The sequence below is a fragment of the Periophthalmus magnuspinnatus genome, chromosome 11 (assembly GCF_009829125.3).
Source record: "Periophthalmus magnuspinnatus isolate fPerMag1 chromosome 11, fPerMag1.2.pri, whole genome shotgun sequence".
NCBI lineage: Eukaryota > Metazoa > Chordata > Actinopteri > Gobiiformes > Gobiidae > Periophthalmus > Periophthalmus magnuspinnatus.
This window is the reverse complement of record NC_047136.2, coordinates 29,525,846-29,550,166: the sequence shown is the minus strand read 5'-3', so window position 1 is coordinate 29,550,166 and position 24,321 is coordinate 29,525,846. Positions and strand designations below refer to the sequence as shown.

The window sequence follows — 24,321 nt, the reverse complement described above, 5'->3', positions numbered from 1 at the left end:
GACCCAAAGGGACACATGTTTACTTAAATTATATGAGATATGATTTATTTCAAACCTGCAAATCAAACTATTCGAATGACAGTACCAACAATGTTACATAGACCACTATACACTATAAAAACACGGCCCCTGACTGGTTCATGCAATGTAATTAAATGCAGAAAGTTGAATTTTTTTATCTTTGGTGAATTCACTGCTTCATTTGTGCCACAGAACGTTTACTCGGGCATCAACATGCCTTCACACAGGGTTAACATGTAAATCACTCGCCTTTGACCCACAATGGACCTTTAGGGTGAGGACATATAGAACATACATAGAACAGAGGAGACAAGGTGCAGGTCACGCGCCTGTGCCTCTGTGCCAGGTCATATTCAAACTGTAGACTGAAACATTTCATTTTAAACATTCTGTGTCTCTTTTAATGCTTTAGCTTTAGGTTTGTATAGTTTATGTTTCGTACAAACCAAATGATGACATTCTTAATATTCTTTATTTCTCTTTTTCAGCAGTTGCAGAGTTTTCTGTCTCAGCCGAACTCTTTGAAGACGCTAGATTTGTCCCACAGCGACTGCTCCCTGGAACAGGTCAGAGGTCACACACTACAGGTCAGAGGTCAGAGGACACACACTCTACAGGTCAGACATCAGAGGTCACACACTCTACAGATCAGAGGTCAGAGGTCACACAGTCTACAGGTCAAAGGTCAGAGGACACACAGTCTATAGGTCAGAGGTCACACAGTCTACAGGTCAAAGGTCACACACTCTGCAGGTCAGAGATCACACACTCTACACATCAGAGGTCACACGCTCTACAGGTCAGAGGACACCTAATACCTAACTAATTAAAGAAGTATTTTGGGTTCAGATCTGTTCATCTCTGTTCAGAGGAAGTCTGCTGTACCTGTTTCTCTCCCTCCTCCCTCCCATCTCTTCCTCCTCTTCTTTTCTGATCTCTCCTCTTTCCCCTTTGTTTCAGACCTGTCCATCTCTGCTCAGAGGGAGTCTACAGCACCTGTCTTTTTTCTCTCTCTCTCTTCCTCCCCTCTCTCTCCTCTGCCTGTTTCAGATCTGTTCATCTCTTGTCAGAGGAAGTCTGCAGCACCTGTCTTTCTTTTCCTCTCCTCTCTTCCCTCTCTCCTCCTCCCTCATCCCTCTCTCTTTTTCAGGTCTGTTCATCTCTGCTCAGAGGAAGTCTGCAGCACCTGTCGGTCTTGAACTTGTCCAAGTGTGTGTTCTCCCACAGGTCAGAGCAGATTACACCAGAAAGAAATATTTAAATATGTTTATATAGTCTGGAAACTCAAAAAAATATAAAACTCATGTAAACAGCACATTTTCAGGAGCCTATTTAGGAGTTTCCACAAAAAAGGTGAGAGTGACTCATTGAAAAACTGTTGGCTAATGCTAGCTAGCTGTAATGTTATTTAAGAGGGACTTGTTTAACTGCACAAATCAGCTCACCTGTTGTAGTTCCAACTCAATCATCTCTTTCTGGTCAGCTTGTGTTAAAGCAGACATATTGTGCTTGTGTCCGCCCTATGATTATAATCTATGACAGCTGTGGATCATTATGTTATAATTTGCACATTTTCTATCCATCCATTTTCTTCCTCTTATCCGGGGCCGGGTCACGTGGGCAGCAGTCTAAGCAGGAATTCCCAGACTTCCCTTACCCCAGACACTTCATCCACCTCCTCCACCCCATGGCGTTCCCAGGCCAACACCTCCCTATGGAGGCATCCAGGAGGCATCCTGAACAGATTCCCGAGCCACTTCAGCTGCTCCTCTCGACGTGGAGGAGCAGCGGCTCTACTCCAAGGTCCTCCCTTGTGACCGAGCTCCTCACCCCATCTCTCTGGGAGCGCCCAGCCACGCTGCAAAGCAAAGTAACTTGTGTCCGCTATATTGTCCTTTTGGTCATTACCCATTAGGTCATTAGCAAGCAACCAAAGCTTATGACAATAGCTTTGGTTGCTTGCTAATGCTTAGTTGCTAGGAATGTAGATTGACCGGTAAATCGAGAGCTTCGCCTTTCAACTCAGCTCCTTCTGTACTAAAACAGACTGATACAGTGACCTCATCACTGCAGACACTGCACTGATCCGCCTGTCAATCTCACGTTCCATCCTTCCCTCACTCGTGAACAAGACCCCGAGATACTTGAACTCCTCCACATGAGGCAGAGACTCTCCATCCACTCGGAGCAGTTGCTGCAAACCGCTCCAGTGCCTGCTGCAGGTCCTGGCTCGAAGAAGCCATCAGGACAACATCATCTGCAAACAAACTAGACCCCCTCCGGCCCTTGACTGCGTCTAGAATATCTGTCCATAAAAATAATGAACAGAACCGGTGACGAAGGGCAGCCCTGGCGGAGTCCAATATACACTGGGAACAGGTCTGACTTACTGGAATGAGAACATAGCTCCTACTCTGGTCAATTTGAACATTTTAATTCACAGTAATGGTCTAAAATAACTTAATAAAAGAAAGGAGTTTGCTGACTGAAACCTGTGATGCCCAACGGGAGCTGGCAGTGCCGTAAATGTCATCACAACAAAGTGCCACATGCTGTCGGCCTGTCCTATGCATAGCTGCACATCACACTAGCGTGTAGATTTTTTTTTCTCTTTTACCAAAATGACTACACAACACTGCCAGACCCTACAAGTATCATCAATTAAGAAAATAAAACTGTAAGGTACGGGGGTAGATAGGCAAAAGGCATTTTGAAAATAAGCAATTAAAGATTACTTTAACATGCACAAATCAGTCCAAATACTATTTCAAAAAGTAAATGTTGAAGGAAAACAACTATTGACAATTAACTGTAGGCACTGCTCTGTTTGAGGCTTTGTTAGTCTTTAATCTGAGCTTTGTTTTAACACAATCTGAATAAAGAGCTGACTTAGCTGAACTACAACAGGAGAGCTGTTCCTCTCAAATAACATTACAGTCTCAAGCTAGCTAGCATTGGCAGATCGTTTTTCAGTGAGTCACTTTCACTTTTTTGTTGAAAATCAAACTCCTAAACAGGGCCATGAATGCTCATATTGATCACAGGCTTCTGAAAATGTGTCTAACTTGAGTAACAGAGCTTCAGACAAAGCAGTGCTTCAGTTAGCCATGGGAATGTTGATGACAGGAGCTGCAAAGTGTCAATGACCTGTGTGTTTGTTGTTTACAGAAAGTCTAAGGAGATCTCGTCCGGGTTCAAACTGTTCTTCAGCTCGGCTCTGAGTCTGAGCTCTGTGTCTCTGTCAGGAACAAAACTGCCCCTGGACGCACTCAAGTCAGTCATATGCCCTCCCATACTCCAAGCTCTGTGTCAAATGCCCTCCCATCCCCAAATGCCTGTGCGTCAGATGCCCTCCCTGTGTGTCAGATGCCCTCCCTGTGTGTCAGTTGCCCTCCAGGTGTGCCAGATGCCCTCTCTGTGTATCAGATGCCCTCTCTGTGTATCAGATGCCCTCCTTGTGTGTCAGATGCTCTCTCCCTGTGTGTCAGATGCCCTCTCTCCCTGTGGCAGATGCCCTCCCATGCTCTTGTTTCTGTTCCAGGGCTCTTCTTTTGGGTTTGGGCTGTAACCCAAACCTCAGTGATGTGTCTCTGGACCTCAGCGGCTGTGACGTACGAGATTTAACATTTTTAATTAATTTTGTTTTTAAATTTCAAGTTTAAACTGTTATTTTGTCCTTTTTCCTTCAGTTGCGTTCTGGCGGCTCTCAGATTCTGGAGGGATGCATCGCCGAAATCCCAAACATTACGAGTCTGGACATTTCCGACAATGGTAAGCGATCAGAATTGTACTATTTATTCTATTTAAAATGCATAAAACACTGCACTGCTCTGTGTTTATACAAAACTGTGTGTTATACACCATATGGACAAACCATTAATAATTATTATTTTTATTTCTTGCCCATTGCTTTAAAAGAAAAATGTATGACCTAAAATGAAAGATATTTTTTTTAGTTCACATGAGTTTGGTAGAACCTTACCTTGATAGAACATTACTTTGGTGGAACATGTGGAGTTCTGTAGAACATTACTTTTGTAGAATATGAATTTGGTAGAACAGTGGTTTGGTGGAACATTAGCATTAGATCAAGTATAAATAAAAAAGCCTTATTAAAGTCTTAAAGGGAAAATTAACATGATTTTTTTGGTTCTTGAGCAGAATTCTATACCCACAACATTCCAAACCTGCTACCTCGCAACTATAATGTGAACCAGGGCCAAAACCGGTCTAAATTATACAATAGTTAGCTAAAGCCTCTAGCAGCACCTTTATTTTGTTTAATAAAGGTTTAAATTGTGAGATGTTTTCCTTTTTTGCTTGTGCCTCTGCATTTTGGATGGAACTTTGGAACTCAGTTACTTCCAGTAATTTTCCCCCTCAAACTGTCACTTAACTGATGTAAATCTATGATGATTATTTAGCACAGATACTGTCCCACCAAACCAAGTCAGAGTTAGACAAACATGAAAACCTGACCTACACACTTTAAAACACTATATTTCAGATAGTGGCTTATTTGGATGTAGTACTCCACCTTATGATGTCATCAGGTGGTCCAGACGTGCACCTCTGTTTTTAATTCCACTCACCTTCACCGGACTCACAAAACTAACTCCCTTTGGTGTTAGCAGCTATGGATATTGATCTGATTTAAACAGATTCATTGTTTAAATAGTTTATATTATGTATAATATATTACCACACTCTTTCTGTAATTTCAGGCTTGAGCATGACATCTGTGTATTTCAGACAGTAGATAATTAACTATATATAACCCAAAACATGCAGGTAATCCTGACCCAGACTTGAGGTCTGGAGATGGGCCCCACTGCTCCTGACAGGTTAGCCAAGGGATACTGAAGGATGGGTCAAAGGCAGAGGACACATTTCACAACAAGCACAATAAAGTGTGCCTTAACCTAAACCTCTTCAGCCTTAAAGAGGGGTGTGACAAAGTGGGCCTTTGTCCCTTTTAATAGTATTATTTGGTTTTGCACATGTCTGTTCATTTTCAATAACTTCAATAACTTCGGGTTTGTTTTGTTTAGTTGTAATCAGTTAAATCACCACACATTTGTTAGTTAAATATATTTTATTTAGTTAAATGTGTCTATTCAGTTCAATCCAATAATCATCTTACCTGCATCTCCACATGGTCCAGACAAAGAGGGGATGTGCCCTATGTCGGCCATTTTATAGGCTTGAGTGGGGTCGTGGGCCGGACCATGTGGAGGGGGGAAAACTGGCTTAAGTTTGTTTATTTCTTTGTGTTAATGTCTTGTGTATTTTCATTTCATGAGCTAAGTGTTTATAGTTTATTTAGTTAAACACTTTTAGTAAAGGGACTTGGGCCCGAGAGATGTTTTTATGGAACATAGCGCTTATGTTACTCCCACCGCCCCCTGGACAAGAGATGGAGTATACCAGGGGCGGAGCTTCCGGTACAGGAAAGTATTTTAGTCTGGGCAATTAGACAGATGAGGAACAACAGTGTAGCCAGGGTACTTGTGGCTTTTGTTTCAGTTGTTTAAGTTTGGTTGCTTAGTTTTTCGTTGAGCACCGTTAATTTTTGTAAATATGGATTATTTTTTGTGTTCACGGTGTACCACTACACGGGAATAAATTGTGTCTAATGGGACTTCTTTTGAGTCTGCCTCCTATTTTGATCACTCGGGCCAGCTTCCCCACAAGGAGGTATTATGCAAAATTGACTTTTTGGAGCTTTCTCCCATGTTATAGCATTGTTCCCTCATCAAAAACATGTCTGAGGAGGTTTTAGATGTCATCCATGCATGTTTGAGTAATCTAGTCTCCCAGGCCCTATTCAAATCCCCCAGTAAGATTATATGCAATGCTCCACCCACAAGCCTATGTCAGCCATGCTCCCACACAACAGTTCTCCATAAATATACAAAAACATGATGCAAAACTGTACTCAACAACTTGACAAACCTGATGTGATGTGCAGTAGTTTCGTTAGTGGCATGTTGATTGTGTTGTGATGTCACTCTCAGAACACAATCAAACTCTGTTAATCAAAGGTAACATGGTGATCTAAATATGTTATGAATTAGCACTTAATACCCCAGAGAAGTCAAATACCCCCTCTTTAATACCACATACGAGTAAATACCCCCTCTTTAATACCACATAGAAGTAAATACCCCCTCTTTAATACCACATAGAAGTAAATACCCTCTCTTTAATACCATATAGAAGTAAATACCCCCTCTTTAATACCCCTTAGGAGTAAAATACCCCCCTTTAACCTCTGATCTGTATTTTCAGGCCTGGACATGGACCTAGTGACACTCCTCGTGTGGCTCTCCAAAAACCGCTCCATCAGACACTTGGCTCTAGGCAAAAACTTCAGCAACATCAAAACCAAGTAAGGAAAAATATATATATAATTATATATATATATATATATATATATATATATATATATATAATTTATTTTATTATCTTTAATTTTTTTTATCTTTTTTTTATATATATATATATATATATCTAAATAATTCTCCATTTCTCTCTCTTGTTTGTTTTTCCATAGAAACTTGTCACAGGTTTTGGATAATCTGGTGCACATGATCCAAGAGGAGGATTCAGTGAGTACTAAAATAATATAGACTATAGACCTGGTTTAGTCCTGGTTTAGTCCTGGTTTAGTCCTGGTTTAGTCCTGGTTTAGTCCTGGTTTAGTCCTGGTTTAGTCCTGGTTTAGTCCTGGTTGTGCCCAGATTTAAACCTAGTTTAGTCCTGGTTCAGTCCTGCTTCAGTCCAGTCTTCTCTTCCAGCCCCTCTCTTCTCTCTCATTGGCTGACTCACGTTTGAAGGCAGAGCTCTCGATCATCCTAAACGCTCTGGGCTCCAACTCCTCTCTCACCAAACTGGACATCAGTGGGAACGCCATGGGGGACATGGGCGCCAAGATGCTCGCCAAAGCTCTGCAGATCAACACCAAACTGAGGTGAGTTTGGCAGAAGTATCAAAAATCAGATCCTAATCCATACTAAAACTAGATACTCATTGTTTGCAAGTATTGATACTAAAAAAGTCACATTCACAGGACAGAAATTAATTTTTCCTAAATATGTTTATAATGATGAGTCTATGTATGTTTCACAAGTATAAGACACATAGACTAGTATACACCCATGGAGCATTATGAATTTACTGCGCACTGAGGGATTACACACATATAACACACATGGGAATAGAACACAAAGTGCAACATTTAATGAGGAAAATCACAGTATATTCTCTAAAAGAAATAGTGTTTTTATTATCAATGTGGTATCAGAATCAGTACTGAGTATCAACTCTATTCCTTACTGTCAAAAATGGGTTGGTTCTCTGTGTGTCTGTTGTGGGTTTCCTCCGGTTTCCTCCATTAACCTTAAAGTGCACGTGTCATGTTTTATAATTCTGACTTGCTTTGGTGAGATTGTACTTGTACTTGTTGGAAACGTTTATTTGTTTTGCAGTTTTTCTAGTCATTTTTTGTTTTACTTCCACTGTCAAGCTGTGTTCACTGCGATGCCCAGTGGTGAGTTCGTGTAGAGTCCACATGTTTTGAGGAGATGGACTAGATTACAGAGAGAACGACGCAGAGGATGGTCTCAGGCCAATGAGAGCGCGCTCAAACCGCTCAGATCCATCTGCAATCAGGCAGTAAAGGCACTCGATAAATAACACCTTCGTTATCACCACTGTAATATTTTAAGTAAATATAACATGATCAGTTACACGACTAATTTTGTATTCAAATCTAAGAAATGTATTAAAAATTATTAATAATGCAATAACTTAAAAAAATGTATTAAACTTTCTTCCAATCAAACTCCCCGATCCACTCGGTCTGTGTGAACCCAAACTGCAGAGTTCCAAACAGATCTTCGGCCTTTGCTCAGTCGGCCTTTTCATTTCAGAAAGTGAAATCAGCTCCAAACTCTGAAACTGTCTGTAGATTTGAATCATTTTACTAGAAATTAGAAAAAGTACATTTTAGATAACCAAACGTGTCCACATCAGTCTATTTAATCTGTTCTGTCTCACTGTAAAAACCTGCACATATTTGATTTTTTATATTGGTTTGCGCTGTATGAAACATCAGGTATTAGACATGAGGACATTTATTGTATTTTACTGATAATGTCAATGATGAATTATTAGTTTTATAATGTAATTGTAATTAAATGTATTTTTAATGTGTGTTCACCTGCCCAGAGAGGAAGATGGAAAGTAGCAGTAGCTAAAACTGGTACTGGTAATTCATCTTTTCTTTTGTTAGATTAATAAATTTGCACATAGTCCTGACAAATAAAGAAAGAAAGAAAGAAAGAAGCATATCTGTATGCTTCTAGAACATCAACAAATGAATGAGCCTTGACAAGTTTAACCAGTCGTACTTGTTGAAGAACGGGTCAAATGCAGAGAGACATATTTCTGTAGAAGGAAAATAAATGAGATAAATAAATGAAAGGAAACTTGTTTTTGCTGTTTATTTTCAGAACGATCCTTTGGGACCGGAACAGTGTGAGCGCACAGGGACTGCAGGACGTAGCCTCAGCGCTTGAGAAGTGAGACTCAGATAAGCTTTTATTATTATTATTATTATTATTATTATTATTATTAACTACATCTATCAAGCTGCTTGTGCACAGTTTATGTCTGTGTGGGATGATTTCACGCTCTAGAGTTTGATGATGTCATAGTTTCAGATGGAGGGCGGGGCTTATATAACTCTGAGTCTGTTTTTGAATGAAAATCTCCAAAATTATGATCCACAAATGTTGAAGCTCCTCATTATTGGTTTGGGATTGGCTCCACAAACTTGCCATTTTAATCTTATGGTTTAAAGTCTTTTCAACTGACAACACTCACGTCTTTGGGGTTGAATAACAGCACACAGCTATTGTGAAAAAAATCATTTCTTTTTTTTTTTTATTTATACTGATAGAGAAGACATTGAACTTTGTGTAGTTACAGAGATATTAACCATAAACTAGGTGAACAAATCTGTAGTGTGACACTTTAACAACAAATCCCACCTGAGAATTCTGCCCTGTCTCAGCTCAGGTGAAACTAGAGGGATTCTGCTGTGTGTTCAGCTCACTGTTGTTTTGTTTTTGAATCTTGTGGTGATGTTTTAGGAACTACACGATACGCTTCATGCCTGCTCCCATCATAGACGCGGCTCAGGCTCTGAAGAACAACCCAGAGAAAACTGAGGACGCTCTGCTAAAGGTACAGCTCAACTCAGACAGGTGGCGCCAAAATAACTGCTCAACATGGGCAAGGTGGAAACAGGTGGAAACAGATATCAATATTCATTACTTTAACTTAATAAAGCTAATTTATTTTATTTATTTGTATAGTACGAATTGTGCTGTACAAATAAATTAAATAAATAAACTTTATTTATCTCAGTAATTGTTACATTTTCAGATGATCACTTACATCACTACATCTCATAGGAAAAATGTCCCATTTTCACGAACCACTGACAAATCTTTTTAACAAAACATAAACTATGTTGCACCATGTTTCAAAAAGTTATCAATTACGTAATGCTAAAGAAAAATGTACTTACATTTTTAAAATATATCTCGGTAGCTTATTGTGACTTCTTCGCCGGTGGTGTTGTTAAAAGACTGTAGCCAACCCAAAGCTGCCCTTAGCTCAGGGCTTTTTCTGCCTGTAGTGCGCCTCCTGGTAGAGAGTTAGTGTGGAGCTTTTGTGACAAGTTGTGCTGCTTTTCCATCGCCACAGTTGCTCTGCAGATGAGACACTTGCAGGTTTCTTTTACAGTCATAAAATTTGTTATGTAATTTTTTTTTTCTTCCATATGGAGCACTGGTTTTGTCATGCATACAATACTAACCTTTGAACTGTGTAGGTCAGAGTTCACCTTAACTTCACATATAATGAACATATTTTTAAGACATTGTCATTTTTAAATCTGCATAAATCCAAGGGTGATTTAAAAAAAAAAAAGAACAAAAAGGAAATTTTAGATGCAGCTCATGCTATTTTTAGAACCGGCCTGCGGGCAACTCATGTAGGCCTTGAGGGCGACCCCGGGGCCCGCAGGCACCGTGTTGGTGACCCCTGGTCTAGAATTTACCCCAGAAGTAACCACAAAAGTATTTTTCCATATTAGCTTTAGTTACCAATATAAACAAACTCTAAAGGAAACTTGTAACAGCGGTCCAGATGATCTTTCCTGAACAATTGGTTCCTTCCACATTCTGTGTGCAGAAGAGTCTGGAGTCTCTTATCCCCTCGAACATTAGTTGTGATGACTTTCTTCAATTCTTCGATCACAAAATTACAACCATTAGAGACAAAATCAACAAAGCTACTCATAAAATCAGCTCTGAGCAAATCAAGTCATTGTAATACCAATATCTCACATAGATCCTCTAATAATATTAGATAAATTTACTCCTGTTGATGAGGTGGAGATTACCTCAGCCATCATGTCATCCAAACCATCAACCTGTATGCTCGACCCTATTCCAATCAGACTCCTCAAAGAAGCCCTCCCCCTAATAATAGATTCCATCCATAACATAATAAATATGTTGTTAGAAAATGGCTACGTTCCTCAGTCCTTTAAGTATGCTGTGATTAAACCCCTTTTGAAAAAATCTAACCTAAATCCTGATGAACTAGCCAACTATAGACCTAGCTGTAATCGTCCCTTCCTCTCAAAAATTCTAGAACGAGTGGTGGTGAAACAGCTCTGCCTCCTCCTGCAGGACAATAATATATTTGAAAAATTTCAATCTGGATTCAGAGCTCACCACAGCACAGAGACTGCACTGCTTAAAGTAACAAATGATTTACTACTAGCTGCTAATAACAGGCTGGCTTCAGTCCTGGTCCTACTAGACCTCAGTGCAGCGTTTGACACCAGTGATCACAACATTCTACTGCAGAGGTTAGAATGTGACATTGGAATCAGAGGGACCGCCCTCAAATGGTTTAAATCCTATCTATCAGATAGGTACCAGTTTGTTAGTATAAACCAGAGCACCTCTCCCTGTTCTAAAGTAGCCTGTGGTGTTCCACAAGGATCTGTGCTTGGTCCAATCCTATTTACTCTGTATATGTTGCCATTGGGTAACATTATCAGAAAACATGGCATTAATTTTCACTGCTATGCTGATGACACTCAGCTGTACTTATCAATGAAACCAAATCAGACTGATCAAATAGATAAACTCAGTGCCTGTGTGAAGGACATCAAAACTTGGATGACCTTGAATTACCTGCTCTTAAATCCTGAAAAAACAGAGGTCATTGTCGTTGGTCCCAAAGGTCAAAGAGATTCTCTGTCGGACCAGATAATCTCACTCGACAATGTCAGCATTGCTTCTACCCCTACTGTAAAAAATCTTGGAGTCCTATTTGATCAAAATCTCTCATTCACAGCCCATATAAACTTAGCTTGTAAAACCGCATACTATCACCTGCGAAATATAACTAAAATGAGAAATATTTTACCTAAAAACGATGCTAAAAACTCATCCATGCATTTGTTACTTCCAGACTTGATTACTGTAATTCTCTGCTCGCCGCCTGCCCCAAAAGTACTATAAGGAGCCTCCAGTTAGTCCAAAATGCAGCGGCCAGAGTCCGCTAAACTAAAAGAACTAAAAGAAGAGACCACATCAGTCCTGTACTAAAATATCTGCACTGGCTTCCTGTCGAGCTTAGAATCAAATTCAAAGTCCTCCTCCTGACATACAAAACCCTAAACGGTATGGCCCCATCCTATCTGCAAGATGCTATTGTCCCGTACCAGCCAAACAGAGCACTCCGCTCTCAGAATGCAGGACTATTAGTGGTTCCTAGAGTGTCCAAAAGTACAGTGGGAGGGAGAGCATTCAGTTACCAAGCTCCTGTGCTATGGAATCAACTCCCTGCTAATGTTAAACAGGCCCCCACAGTCTCTGTATTTAAGACCAGGCTTAAAACCTTCCTCTTCAGTATAGCTTATGACCAGGTTACTTAGTTTATTGCAGGGGTGGCGAACAAGTTAGGTACAAAGAGCCAAAATTTTCAACCGTAACACTCAAAGAGCCACACGACGCACTGACCTGCCAAGACAGACACACACACACAATTACAACCATATTATTTCCCTTAAAACACTCCTATCCTTACAAAACAACAGCAAGCATTGTACTTCTGTTCATTTCAAGATAAGGGTCCACCCTCAACACACACATCAAATGCAGCTTAGCCAGAGTTAACACAGCACCTACCCAGAGGTCAGATACCCCCCCACATACACACATAAACACACACACACAGGCATCTCTTCCCCTCTCTCTCTTTCTCTCACTCTGTCAAACACACACACATTTGCTCTTTATCTTCATCTCTGTCTCTCTCTGACACACACAACTACTGAACACACTTCAGAAACACATGTAGGGCCTGTATAATGTAAACTTTTATTTTAAGCTATTTGTATATTATCTTGTTTTATTGCATGTACCATTATCCTTCTGTTTTTTAACTGTGCGGTGCAATATTGGAATTTCCCCACTGTGGGACTAATAAAGGCTTATCTTATCTTATTAAAATATTAACACAAGCATAAGTCAGGTGTTATTTCCAAACCACATCACAGATTTTCTTACCTTGTTGGAGTGATGGTATGATAATCTCAGTGGGGTTTTTTTATTATCTGGAGCCAAGGTTTCAATTACATCCACAAAAAACTGTTTTAAAAACTCTCTTTCGTTGTACGTTTTTTTTAGCAAAGGCAATCTTCCATGCCACTTTATAGGATGCAAGTGTCACAGTTTCTCCATGCTTGTTCAATTGCTGAAACATTTGAGACTGTCTTTTTACCTGGCTTTTCAAGGTGCTCAGTTTGTGCTTGCGTAGTTCAGGAACCTTTGGGGAATTCCTTGTCCATATTAGCCTGGAGATCGCTAAAATGACACTGAAGATTTGAAGCCTTGAAATGTGATATTGTAGTATTGCAGATTAAACAGAGTGATTTGCCATTCCATTCAATAAAAAAGTAAGCATCTTCCCATTCTTCCAGAAATGAGCTGTGTTCATCCTCATATTTTCATTTAGTTTTGCATTTTGCCATTTTGACTCGAGGGTAACAGTCTGCACGCGCATCAAATGTTTACTTATTTTCCCGACATTAGACGTAACCTGCGCAGATGACAAGCAGTCACGTGTCAGACGCAGCGTAAAAAAAAGCTGATAAATCAGTTTTTATATATTGTTTATTATTTGTTTTAATAAGCCCTGGTGGATTTGAATGCGTTTTAAGAGAGAAAAAAAATAAGTGAAACATGATACAATGCAAAGAGCCGCAGTATATGGAAAATATTATAAGAGGCAAAGAGCCGCATTCCTATTGGCAGAGAGCCACGTGTTCACCACCCCTGGTTTATTGTCACTCCGAACTAACTATGACCAGATTGGCTGGGAGTGACATTAAAACGCTAAAAAAAGATAGGCTGCAGTAGGAGATAACAAGCTGGGGGAAGTATGGCAACCTGAGCACTATCCTCTACTTCCTCCTATTTTCTCATCAGCAATACTATTCACATGTTGTCCCCTGTCCCACTCCCCGGATTGTAACTCTTTCAGATGCCCCGATGACAGCTGGACCCTCTCCTCCTCCCCGCCTGGCCCTCCTGGCCCTCCTCCACCCACCTCCCTCTCCCTCCCTCCTCCTCGCCTGGCCGATTTTTCTTGTTTTCTCTGATTTTTCCTGTTGTTTGATTTTCCTGTTTGTTTTTGTGTGTAGGCAGCACGGTGGCTGAGTGGCAACACTCATGCCTCACAGCAAGGTTTGGTTCGATCCCCGGGTCGCCCAGGCCTTTCTGTGTGGAGTTTTGCATGTTTCTCCCCGTGTCTGGATGGGTTTCCTCCAGGTACTCTGGTTTCCCTGATCAACCAAAACATGAACGCCCTTCAAGACAGCTGTTGTTGTGATTTTGGGCGTTACAAAAATAAAATGAATTGAATTGAGTCAGACCATTGACCCCGACAAACCTCAGCTCAACAGTGACTGCACACCCCTGGCTCCAAAAGTACATTTCTAATTTATTTTTCCCATAGACACTCAGAAAAAAATGTATATTAAAAGTTTGGTTCAGGTACTCACAACAAACACTGACCCCAAAATGTACTGTTCCAGGTTTCATATTTGGGACACAGCCACAGTAGGGATTTAACCCGCAACCCAAACACAAATAAGGCCTTAAAAGTTAAGACATGTACTGTTCTGTTAGTTAAAAAGTGTAACTCTTTTTATTTGAATAGAATTAACACGTAATGACAAAATGTTTGACACGCTCATGCTAAAGATGCACTACGTACCAGTCTTATAATTTTATTTTAAATCTGTCTCAGAAATTTTATAAAGTGCTGAGTAATTAAAACATTTATTCTGTTTTATATGTGCTTTTTGGACATAAAAAATACGTAGTACGGACATTAGTTACCACGTAGCCTCTGTGATGTGTTTGGACTCTTAATATTTGAATTTTTCCTAAAGTTTATGGGAAAAATGATTGGAATTTTTACTTCTGGAACCGAAGCCGATTCGAAGTGGGCAGGATTGTTGAGCTACACTTGGGACGGTCCAACCACAGACGCGTGTTTGTTTCTTGTGTGTCTCAAATGCAGAAGACCTCTCCAAAACTCTGTATCATTCAGAACTGAATCTGATTCTTCTTTTACCTGAGATAAATCAGAGTTTGGTGCTTCTGTTGATTCAGCACAAATCTACTGTCCCTCCTCTGGGTTGTTTTTTCTTTTTTTTTTACTCCTAATGTTTGTTTTGACCTGAACAGAGCATGGGTCTCTCTGATTAGTTAATTCGCCTGTCAATCACACCTCAACTTAAAGTGACAGTATGACAGGGTTGACAAAACAGTTCACTAAAACACACTTAAGATCATTATAGCATGTACTAAAAATTAAAACCAAAAATTTGCCCAGTTCGGCCATTTATGAGATGTAAAATTGTACTTCCTGGTTGGAAAGCGTGACATCACACTAGGGAAATCCATAACTGTTACCTAGCAACCGAGTTACACACTGGACCAAAATTCATCTAATGTCACAGAGACAAATAAAATGAAAATAAAACACCTTTATTTTGTTAGAATAATGTTTAAAGAATCAGACCTTTTTTTAATTTTATTTTTTTATAGAAAAGTCATTACAGTGATAACATGCAGAACACAACATAACATAAGAACACATTGAATGCCAGACGGAGGCAACAGAGAGGAAGGAAAGGGTTAAACGGTCCCACTGTTACACTGCACAAAGATGTTTAAAGACAAGCAAGCTTCAAATGTTAATATGGCTTCTTTGTTTAAGCTTTTGGAGATGTGGATATGTGAATATGTAGGATACTATTTGCTTACCTAAAACAGGAAAAAACAAAGAGGTACAAAGAAAATTTACTTTTATGAAAATAACATTTGCCAACTCTAATTAAATTAATTGCCTTTTTTTTTATTTGAGTCTAAGTTCTTATCATGTACACCAAAAATGATATGTTCAAATTTTGTAAAACGTTAGGGTTAATATGGTCTTTTATAAATTCAGAATCAGAATCAGAAGACTTTTATTGCCATAGTCTGTGAACACAACATAAACACACTGAATAAATACAAATACAAATAAGGGCATGCACAAAGTTAAAAAGATATGCTTAAAAAATCAAATGAAATACTTAAAGGGAGAAAATATATACAACAGCAGCATCAGAACAACAGTACAAACATGGCTTATTAAAGTGACCGGTATTATAAAGTGTCCAGTTTAGTGCAGATATTATAAAGTGTTCATGAGACAAACAGCAGAGGGGAAGAAACTGTTCTTATGATGAGAGGTTCTGGTCCCAATGGACCGTAGCCTCCTGCCAGAGGGAAGTGGCTCAAATAGTCCATGTCCAGGGTGAGAAGTGTCGGCTGCTATACGACCTGCTCACCCCCGAGTCCTGGAGACGTACAGGTCCTGTATAGATGGAAGGCTGCAGCCAATCACCTTCTCAGCAGAGCGCACAATGCGCTGCAGTCTCTGTCTGTCCCTGGCAGTGGCCCCAGCAAACCACACAGTGATGGAGGAGGTGAGGATGGACTCAATGATGGCCGTGTAAAACTGCACCATCATCTGGACTGGCAGCTTGAGTTTCCTCAGCTGCCGCAGGTGGAACATCCTCTGCTGGGCTTTCTTAATGAGGGAGCTGATGGTCGGCTCCCACTTGAGATCCTGGGTGATGCAGGTGCCCAGGAAGCGGAAAGAGTCCACAGTGGTGATGGGGGAGTCCGTCAGGGTGAGGGGAGGCAGGGGGGCTGTGATTTTCCTGAAGTCCACAATCATCTCCACTGTCTTTTGGGCGTTGAGCTCCAGGTTGTTGCTGCTGCACCAGGACACCAGCTGGTCCACCTCCCTCCTGTAGGCAGACTCATCGCCATCCGAGATGAGTCTGATGAGGGTGGTGTCATCCGCAAACTTAACCAGTTTGACGGAGTCGTGGCTGGAGGTGCAGCAGTTGGTGTACAGGGAGAAGAGCAGGGGAGAAAGTACACAGCCCTGTGGAGATCCTGTGCTGATAGTCCGAGTGTCCGAGACATTCTTCCCCAGCCGCACGCGCTGTCTCCTGTCCGTTAGGAAGTCAGTGATCCACCTGCAGGTGGAGTCAGGCACGTTGAGCTGAGCGAGCTTGTCCTGGAGCAGATAAGGGAGGATGGTGTTGAATGCAGAGCTGAAGTCCACAAACAGGATCCTGGCGTAGGTTCCCGGGGAGTCCAGATGCTGGAGGCTGAAGTGAAGGGCCAGGTTAATGGCGTCGTCCACAGACCGATTGGCTCTGTTGGCAAACTGCAGAGGGTCCAGGAGGGGGGAGGTGAGGGACTTGAGGTGGTGCAGGACCAGGCGCTCAAATGACTTCGTGACTACAGACGTCAGCGCCACAGGTCTGTAGTTATTAAGTCCAGTGATCCTGGGCTTCTTGGGGACGGGGACAATGGTGGACAGCTTGAAGCAGGCTGGGACATGACATGACTCCAGGGAGGTGTTAAAAATGTCCGTGAAGACAGGAACCAGTTCCTCAGCACAGTGTCTAAGGGTGGAAGGAGAGACACCGTCTGGGCCTGCTGCCTTACGGGGATTCCGAAAGACTAAGACAAAAGACTGTAATAGTGCATGTTCAAAAAAGATGACTTAATGTTTCGTGGCATTCTTTACAAAAAGTGCAATTAGGGTCAATTGTTTTGATATATTCGTGCATAAATTGATTAGTCAGGTAAATTCTTTAAAGGCGACATCTCTTATCTTATTATGTATCATAAACTTTTGGTTCAAAGTACATCCTTTTGTCCAAATAGTGCCAGGGACAAATTTTCTCCTGTAAAGCTCTTAAAGAATTAGAACTTTTGAAAGGATTGTCCCAGTGTCATCACTGTCTACTTCCTGTAGTTTTCAAAATAAATTAAACTTTTCTTCACAAATTGCTTCTTGCTTGGTGTAAAACTATTTTTTTTTTATATTTACACCAAGTATAGTACCATATTCAATAGAAATGAGAGAATTAACTCACCTTTGTAAAGTCCAGGTAACAATGGTCAGTAGGAAATCCCTTTTAGGAGTTTCTGGGCTTTTCCCTCTTAAAACCGTCTCATTATAAGTCTATATAAAAACAAAGTCATGGTTCAAGATCCAGTATGAAGATCCAGAAGTTTGTTGTAAGCCTGGGACTAACTGAGAATACAATCTATTTATTTATTTGTTCAGATGGAGCAGTATCTCCTAAGGAACCATGAGACTCGTAAATATCTACAGGAGCAAGCCTACAGACTGCAGCAGGGCATCGTCACCACAACAACACAACAGGTAATGCTCTGTGTGTATTATAGGGGCGTCACAATACAACAGGTATTACTCCATGTAGGCTACAGGGGGAGTTTTTACAGAAAAGCCAACAATTCTGACTTCATTTACCTTTGAGGGCTCTGGTTCATAACATCAACATATTCCCAGCAAGTTGGTCTCTTTCTCACTGTTGTTTTGCAACAGTTTTATCTTCTAAACATGACAAAACGGACAAAAAAAGGAAGTAAACGATTGAGGACACTGGATATTTGTAGAAGTTATATTGGAGGCATTTTGAACACTGAGCGATTCATGGCATGTATATGTATGTATATGTATGCATGAATTATTTAAGAAAGGGGCGGGGCTTTGCGTGAATCACATGAAAAATGGGCAGATCCTTGTGTGAATCATACAAGAAGAGGGGAGGGGTCTAGCGTGAATTATATAAGTAAAGGGTGGGTCTTACGAGAAAAGGGGTCTTAGGCCGTGTCTCAATTCGCCAAACTGGCCTTAGAATCCAATCCAATGCAACTTTATTTCTAATGCACTTTAAAAACAAGAGTTGACCAGAGTGCAGTACACAACAGACATTTTAAAAACACAGATAAATGACAAACATACAAATAAATAACTACAAACTGTACACTATAAAAGTCAACATATCAGTGAAAAGCTAAAGAAAAAAAGTGCGTTTTAAGAACTGATTTAAAAGTAGGAAGTGACTCAGCCTGTCTAATGTGCAGGGGCAAGGCGTTCCACAGTTTGGGACCAGACACAGAGAAGGCCCGTTCCCCGCGAAATTTCCTCCTCGTTTTGGGGACCACCAACAGTGAAAGATCTGCAGACCTGAGTGAACGAGCAGGAGCATAGGGATGAAGCAGGTCGGACAGATATTGTGGGGCGAGGCTGTGGAGGCATTTAAAGACAAATAAAAGAATTTTAAAATCAATACGATAAGAGACAGGGAGCCAATGTAGGGACATCAAAACAGGAGTAATGTGTTCCTGTTTTTTTGTACCAGTTAAAAGGCGAGCAGCTGCGTTTTGAACAAGTTGGAGACGTGCGACAGAAGTTTGGTTCAGACCAATATAAAGAGCATTGCAGTAATCCAAACGATTGGTGATAAAAGCATGAATTAAAATCTCAAAATTATGCTGTGACAGGAAAGGTTTGACTTTCGCGAGTTGACGAATTTGAAAAAAGCTAGTTTTGACAACAGCGCTTATCTGGACATCAAGTTTTAAATCATTATCCAGCCTCACACCAAGATTTGTCACAACAGGTTTCACATATTGAGCAAGAGAACCAAGATCAGTACTAAAGGTGTTTGCCTCACTAGGCCCAAACACTACAAATTTCAGGTTTTTTTTACATTTAAGAACAGCAAGTTTAAGGACATCCAATTTTTGATTTCCTCAACACAGTCTCTGAGAGTTTTAGCACTGTAGGAATTTTCCTTCTTAAGCAGCATGTAAATTTGTGCATCATCCACATAAAAATGAAACGAAATGCCATGCTTGCGAAAAATAGACCCAAGAGGGAGGAGATACACAGAAAAGAGAAGTGGCCCAAGAATGGAGCCTTGGGGTACTCCACAAGTGAGAGGGGCAGCAGCAGAGGATTCAGTGGCTGCAATGTGGACACAGAATTGTCTGTTAGGTAGGACTTAAACCATTCGAGTGCACACCCTTGTATACCAACAGAATGCTGCAGTCGTGACAGGAGGATCTGGTGGTCTATTGTGTCAAACGCCGCAGTCAGATCTAAAAGTACCAAAATGACACTATGTCCACAATCAGTAGCCTCGAAAATGTCATTAAAAACCCTCAATAATGCGGTCTCAGTACTGTGCCTTGATCTGAAGCCAGACTGAAACACTTCGAGGATGTCATGGCCCTCTAGATAATCCCTCAGTTGACAGTAAACAATCTTTTCTAAGATTTTCGAAATAAAAGGAAGCTTTGATATGGGTCTGAAATTTCCCATATCAGCAGCATCAAGACCAGGTTTTTTAAGAAGAGGCTGCACTACAGCAGGTTAAAACTCTTAGGTACCGCCCCTTTTAATAGGCTGCAATTTACCATATTGAGCACATGCTGAGAAACAATTGGGAAAACCTCTTTAAACAATCGAGGAGGAATTGGATCATGGGGGACCCAGAAGGCTTCAAGCTATCAACAGTCTCTCTTAAAAATGACAAAGTCACACATTCAAAGTGATTAAAACATCAGAGGGCCTGACAAGAGCAGGGGGATTATACAGAGGAGGGCTAATAAGAGCTCTGGTATTTTGAACTTTACAGACAAAGAAATTAAATCACCATTTGAAGTGTGCGTCGAAGGGCAGTTACGTAATTTCCGGCGCAACAAGGGCTGTCCCATTTCAACGCACCCTACTGAATGCACCCGACAAACCTGCCCTTCCCTTTCCACCGTTTCCATGGAGATCGGACATAACCGAACCGTGCATCCGTGCACACTTCACGCACTTCTATATCCCATCATGCACCACGACTACGCAAGAAACAGAAGAAAATGGAGTCCGCTGTGCAATATACGTTCAAATGTTCGTACTGGTTTACCTCATCTACAACAGTGCGACATGAAACTGTTAAATCTGAATAAAGATATGTACAGGCTGTGTGTTTGATGATTAAAAAGGAGGGGAGTTACATGGAATAAAGGAAAGTGCAGTTATTGCTACACAAGACATTATTATCATTAGAAATTATTACTGCAATAAGAATAATGTAAGAATGTTCTTTTCTATTGTAAGCGTCAAAGACCAAGAGACTGAAACATAAAGTCAGAAGAGTTTAATGAGTTCCACACAGGTAATGTGAACAATGAAGCAATGGACTCTCAGGAAAGGATAGAACAGAGTCCTGAGATGTGCATAAAATCTTCATGAGTTCCGGTACATTCCATAGGTCTGCACCCCCTTGTGGGCACGTGTCATTTACCTTCGTGTTAGTAAATGAAGATACTAGCTTGATGTAGCGCTGCACTGCTAGAAAATACTTCACAATAATAAGATGGAAAGAACTGGCACGGCATAGAAGGTAATCATCGCCCTCTACTGTTATTAAAGTTGTAAGAAATGTTTGTTTCTGATGCAAGCGTCAAAGAGGACTAAGAGACTGAAATATAAGTCAGAAGGGTTTAATGAGTTCATCACAGGTAAAGTTAACAATGGAGCACCGGACTCTCAGGAAAGGATAGGAAAAGAGTCCTGAGATGTTTGTGTTTCCAGCTTTTATAGGCCTCCCAGTGCATGTGTGTGAGGCGGGACTTCTTCTCGGCAACATGTGGTTACACATTAAAAACCTTTTGGCAAAATCCCTGAATGTGTGTTTATAAGTCAATCAATCTTATTGTTTTATGACCCTCACAGGATGGAGGGCACTCAGTCCTTGGTGAACAGGGCCACAGATAAGAAGTGGCCCTGGTCATAGGTGTTATCTTCTTGGCCCCAGTGCTCGCAGATTGCTTTATGACCCTCTCAGGGTGGGGGTCTTTGGTGAGTAGGGCTACAGGCATCTGGGGTAGTATTACATTGTTAAAAAATACCTTACAAAGTGGTGTAGCCACTGGCCAAAATACTGAATCGTTAAACAGCAATATCCAACTTTATATACAACTAATCAGTATTCTCTGGTTTATAGACTATGAATGTCAAAATGATATTGTTACCTCTGTCTCTGTTATTACATTTTCACTAGATATATTTGGTTAAAGTTATGAAGTAGCTACAAATGAGAAAAAAATCACCTTGAAGGTTATATTTGCCTATTGATATTCAATCTAAAAAAAAAAAAAAAGAAAAAAGAAACGGCTGTGACGACGATATCTTGGCTTTTCCTCTATTAAATTATAAATAATTAAAAATAACGTACGTAATGTACGTATCATACGCTCAAAGACAGTGGTGGAAGTGCAGTCCGTGGTGTAGGCCTGTGCCACTTCAGCATGTGCGTGAATCATATGCATGAATTATATGCAAAAAGGACGGGGCTTGGCTTGGCGTGAATCATATGCGTGAATCATATGCGTGAATCATATGTGTGAATCATATGTGTGAATCATATGCGAAAAGGGCGGGGCTTGGCTTGGCGTGAATCATATGCGAAAATCATTCGAAAAGGGTGGGGCTTGGCTTGGCTGTAATCACATGCGTGAATCATATGCTTGAATCATATTCTTGAATCATATGCGAATAGGGCGGGGCTTGGTTTGGCATGAATCATATGCGTGAATCATATGCGAAAAGGGCGGGGCTTGGCTTGGCTTGGCGTGAATCATACGCGTTAATCAAATGCGAGAGTCATATGCGAAAAGGGCTGGGCGGGGCTTGGCTTGGCGTGAATCAAATGCGAGAATCATGCGTGAATCCTATACATGAATCATATGCGAAAATCATATGCGAAAAGGGCGGGGCTTGGCTTGGCGTGAATCATATGCGTGAATCATATGCGTGAATCATATGCGTGAATCATATGTGTGACTCATATGCAAAAAGGGCGGGGCTTGGCTTGGCGTGAATCATATGCTTGAATCATATGCTTGAATCATATGCGAAAAGGGCGAGGCTTGGCTTGGCGTGAATCATATGCTTGAATCATATGCGTGAATCATGCATGAATCATATGCAAAAATGGCGGGGCTTGGCTTGGCGTGAATCATATACATGAATCATATGCGAAAATCTTATGCGAAAAGGGCTTGGCGTGAATCATATGCTTGAATCATATGTGTGAGTCATATGCGTGAATCATATGCGAAAAGGGCGGGGCTTGGCTTGACGTGAATCATATGCTTGAATCATATGCGAAAATGGCGGGGCTTGGCTTGACGTGAATCATATGTGTGAATCATATGCGTGACTCATATGCGAAAAGGGCGGGGCTTGGCTTGATGTGAATCATATGCTTGAATCATATGCGTGAATCATATGCATGAATCATATGCGAAAAGGGCGGGGCTTGGCTTGGCGTGAATCATATGCTTGAATCATATGCGTGAATCATATGCTTGAATCATATGCGAAAAGGGCGGGGCTTGGCCTGGCGTGAATCATATGCTTGAATCATATGCGTGAATCATATGCTTGAATCATATGTGTGAATCATATGCATGAATCATATGCGAAAAAGGCGGGGCTTGGCTTGGCGTGAATCATATACATGAATCATATGTGAAAATCTTATGCGAAAAGGGCGAGGATTGGCTTGGCGTGAATCATATGCTTGAATCATATGTGTGAATCATATGCGTGAATCATATGCGTGAATCATATGCTTGAATCATATGCGAAAATCTTATGCGAAAAGAGCGGGGCTTGGCTTGGCGTGAATCATATGCTTGAATCATATGCTTGAATCATATGCGTGAATCATATGCTTGAATCATATGCGAAAATCTTATGCGAAAAGAGCGGGGCTTGGCTTGGCGTGAATCATATGCTTGAATCATATGCTTGAATCATATGCTTGAATCATATGCTTGAATCATATGCAAAAAAGGCGAGGCTTGGCTTGGCGTGAATCATATGCTTGAATCATATGCTTGAATCATATGCGTGAATCATATGCGTGAATCATATGCGAAAATCATATGCGAAAATCATATGCAAAAAGGGCGGGGCTTGGCTTAGCGTGAATCATATGCTTGACTAATAATGGCTTACACTTGTAATGCGCTTTTTCAAAGCGCTACACTATAGTCATTATTCATTCATTTCCACACTTGGTGATGGTAAGCTACTACTGTCGCCACAGATGCCCTGGGGCAGACTGACGGAAGCGAGGCTGCCAATCTGCACCATCGGCCCCTCCGACCACCACCTATCATTCGTGCACACACCACTTTCATACTAGGCAATGTGGGTGAAGTGTCTTGCCTAAGGACACAACAACAGAACTTGGTCATATGCGTGAATCATATGCGTGAATCAGATGCGTGAATCATATGCGTGAATCATATGCGAAAAGGGCGGGGCTTGGCTTGGCGTGAATCATACGCGTGAATCAAATGCGAGAATCATGTGCAAAAAGGGTGGGGCTTGGCGTGAATAATATGCGTGAATCATACGCGTGAATCAAATGCGAGAATCATATGCATGAATCATATGCGAAAATCATATGCGTGAATCATATGCGTGACTCATATGCGAAAAGGGCGGGGCTTGGCTTGGCGTGAATCATATGCTTGAATCATATGCTTGAATCAAATGCATGAATGGTATGCGAAAACCATATGCGAAAAAGGCGGGGCTTGGCGTGAATCATATGCATGAATCATATGCGAAAATCTTATGCGAAAAAGGCGGGGCGAAAATCTTATGCGAAAAGGTTTGGTTTGGCGTGAATCATATATGTGAATCATATGTGTGAATCATATGTGAAAATCATATGCG

General features: G+C 41.0%; 1 protein-coding gene across 3 annotated transcripts in view; it reads left to right on the top strand.

Annotated features, from left to right (window-relative positions):
* LOC117378381 (F-actin-uncapping protein LRRC16A-like) overlaps positions 1 to 24,321 on the top strand; it is a 72,539-nt gene that overhangs the window by 25,585 nt on the left and 22,633 nt on the right. For 2 of the 3 annotated variants that reach the window (XM_033974968.2, XM_055225113.1), the window contains exons 14-24: positions 510 to 587; positions 1,172 to 1,248; positions 3,190 to 3,294; positions 3,563 to 3,632; positions 3,711 to 3,792; positions 6,313 to 6,412; positions 6,578 to 6,632; positions 6,822 to 6,994; positions 8,538 to 8,606; positions 9,180 to 9,273; positions 17,827 to 17,925. In XM_033974968.2, the coding sequence (XP_033830859.1) occupies positions 510 to 587; positions 1,172 to 1,248; positions 3,190 to 3,294; positions 3,563 to 3,632; positions 3,711 to 3,792; positions 6,313 to 6,412; positions 6,578 to 6,632; positions 6,822 to 6,994; positions 8,538 to 8,606; positions 9,180 to 9,273; positions 17,827 to 17,925 (1,002 nt within the window). The remainder of the gene's footprint in view (positions 1 to 509; positions 588 to 1,171; positions 1,249 to 3,189; positions 3,295 to 3,562; positions 3,633 to 3,710; positions 3,793 to 6,312; positions 6,413 to 6,577; positions 6,633 to 6,821; positions 6,995 to 8,537; positions 8,607 to 9,179; positions 9,274 to 17,826; positions 17,926 to 24,321) is intronic. The other variant, XM_055225114.1, reaches the window with a different exon arrangement.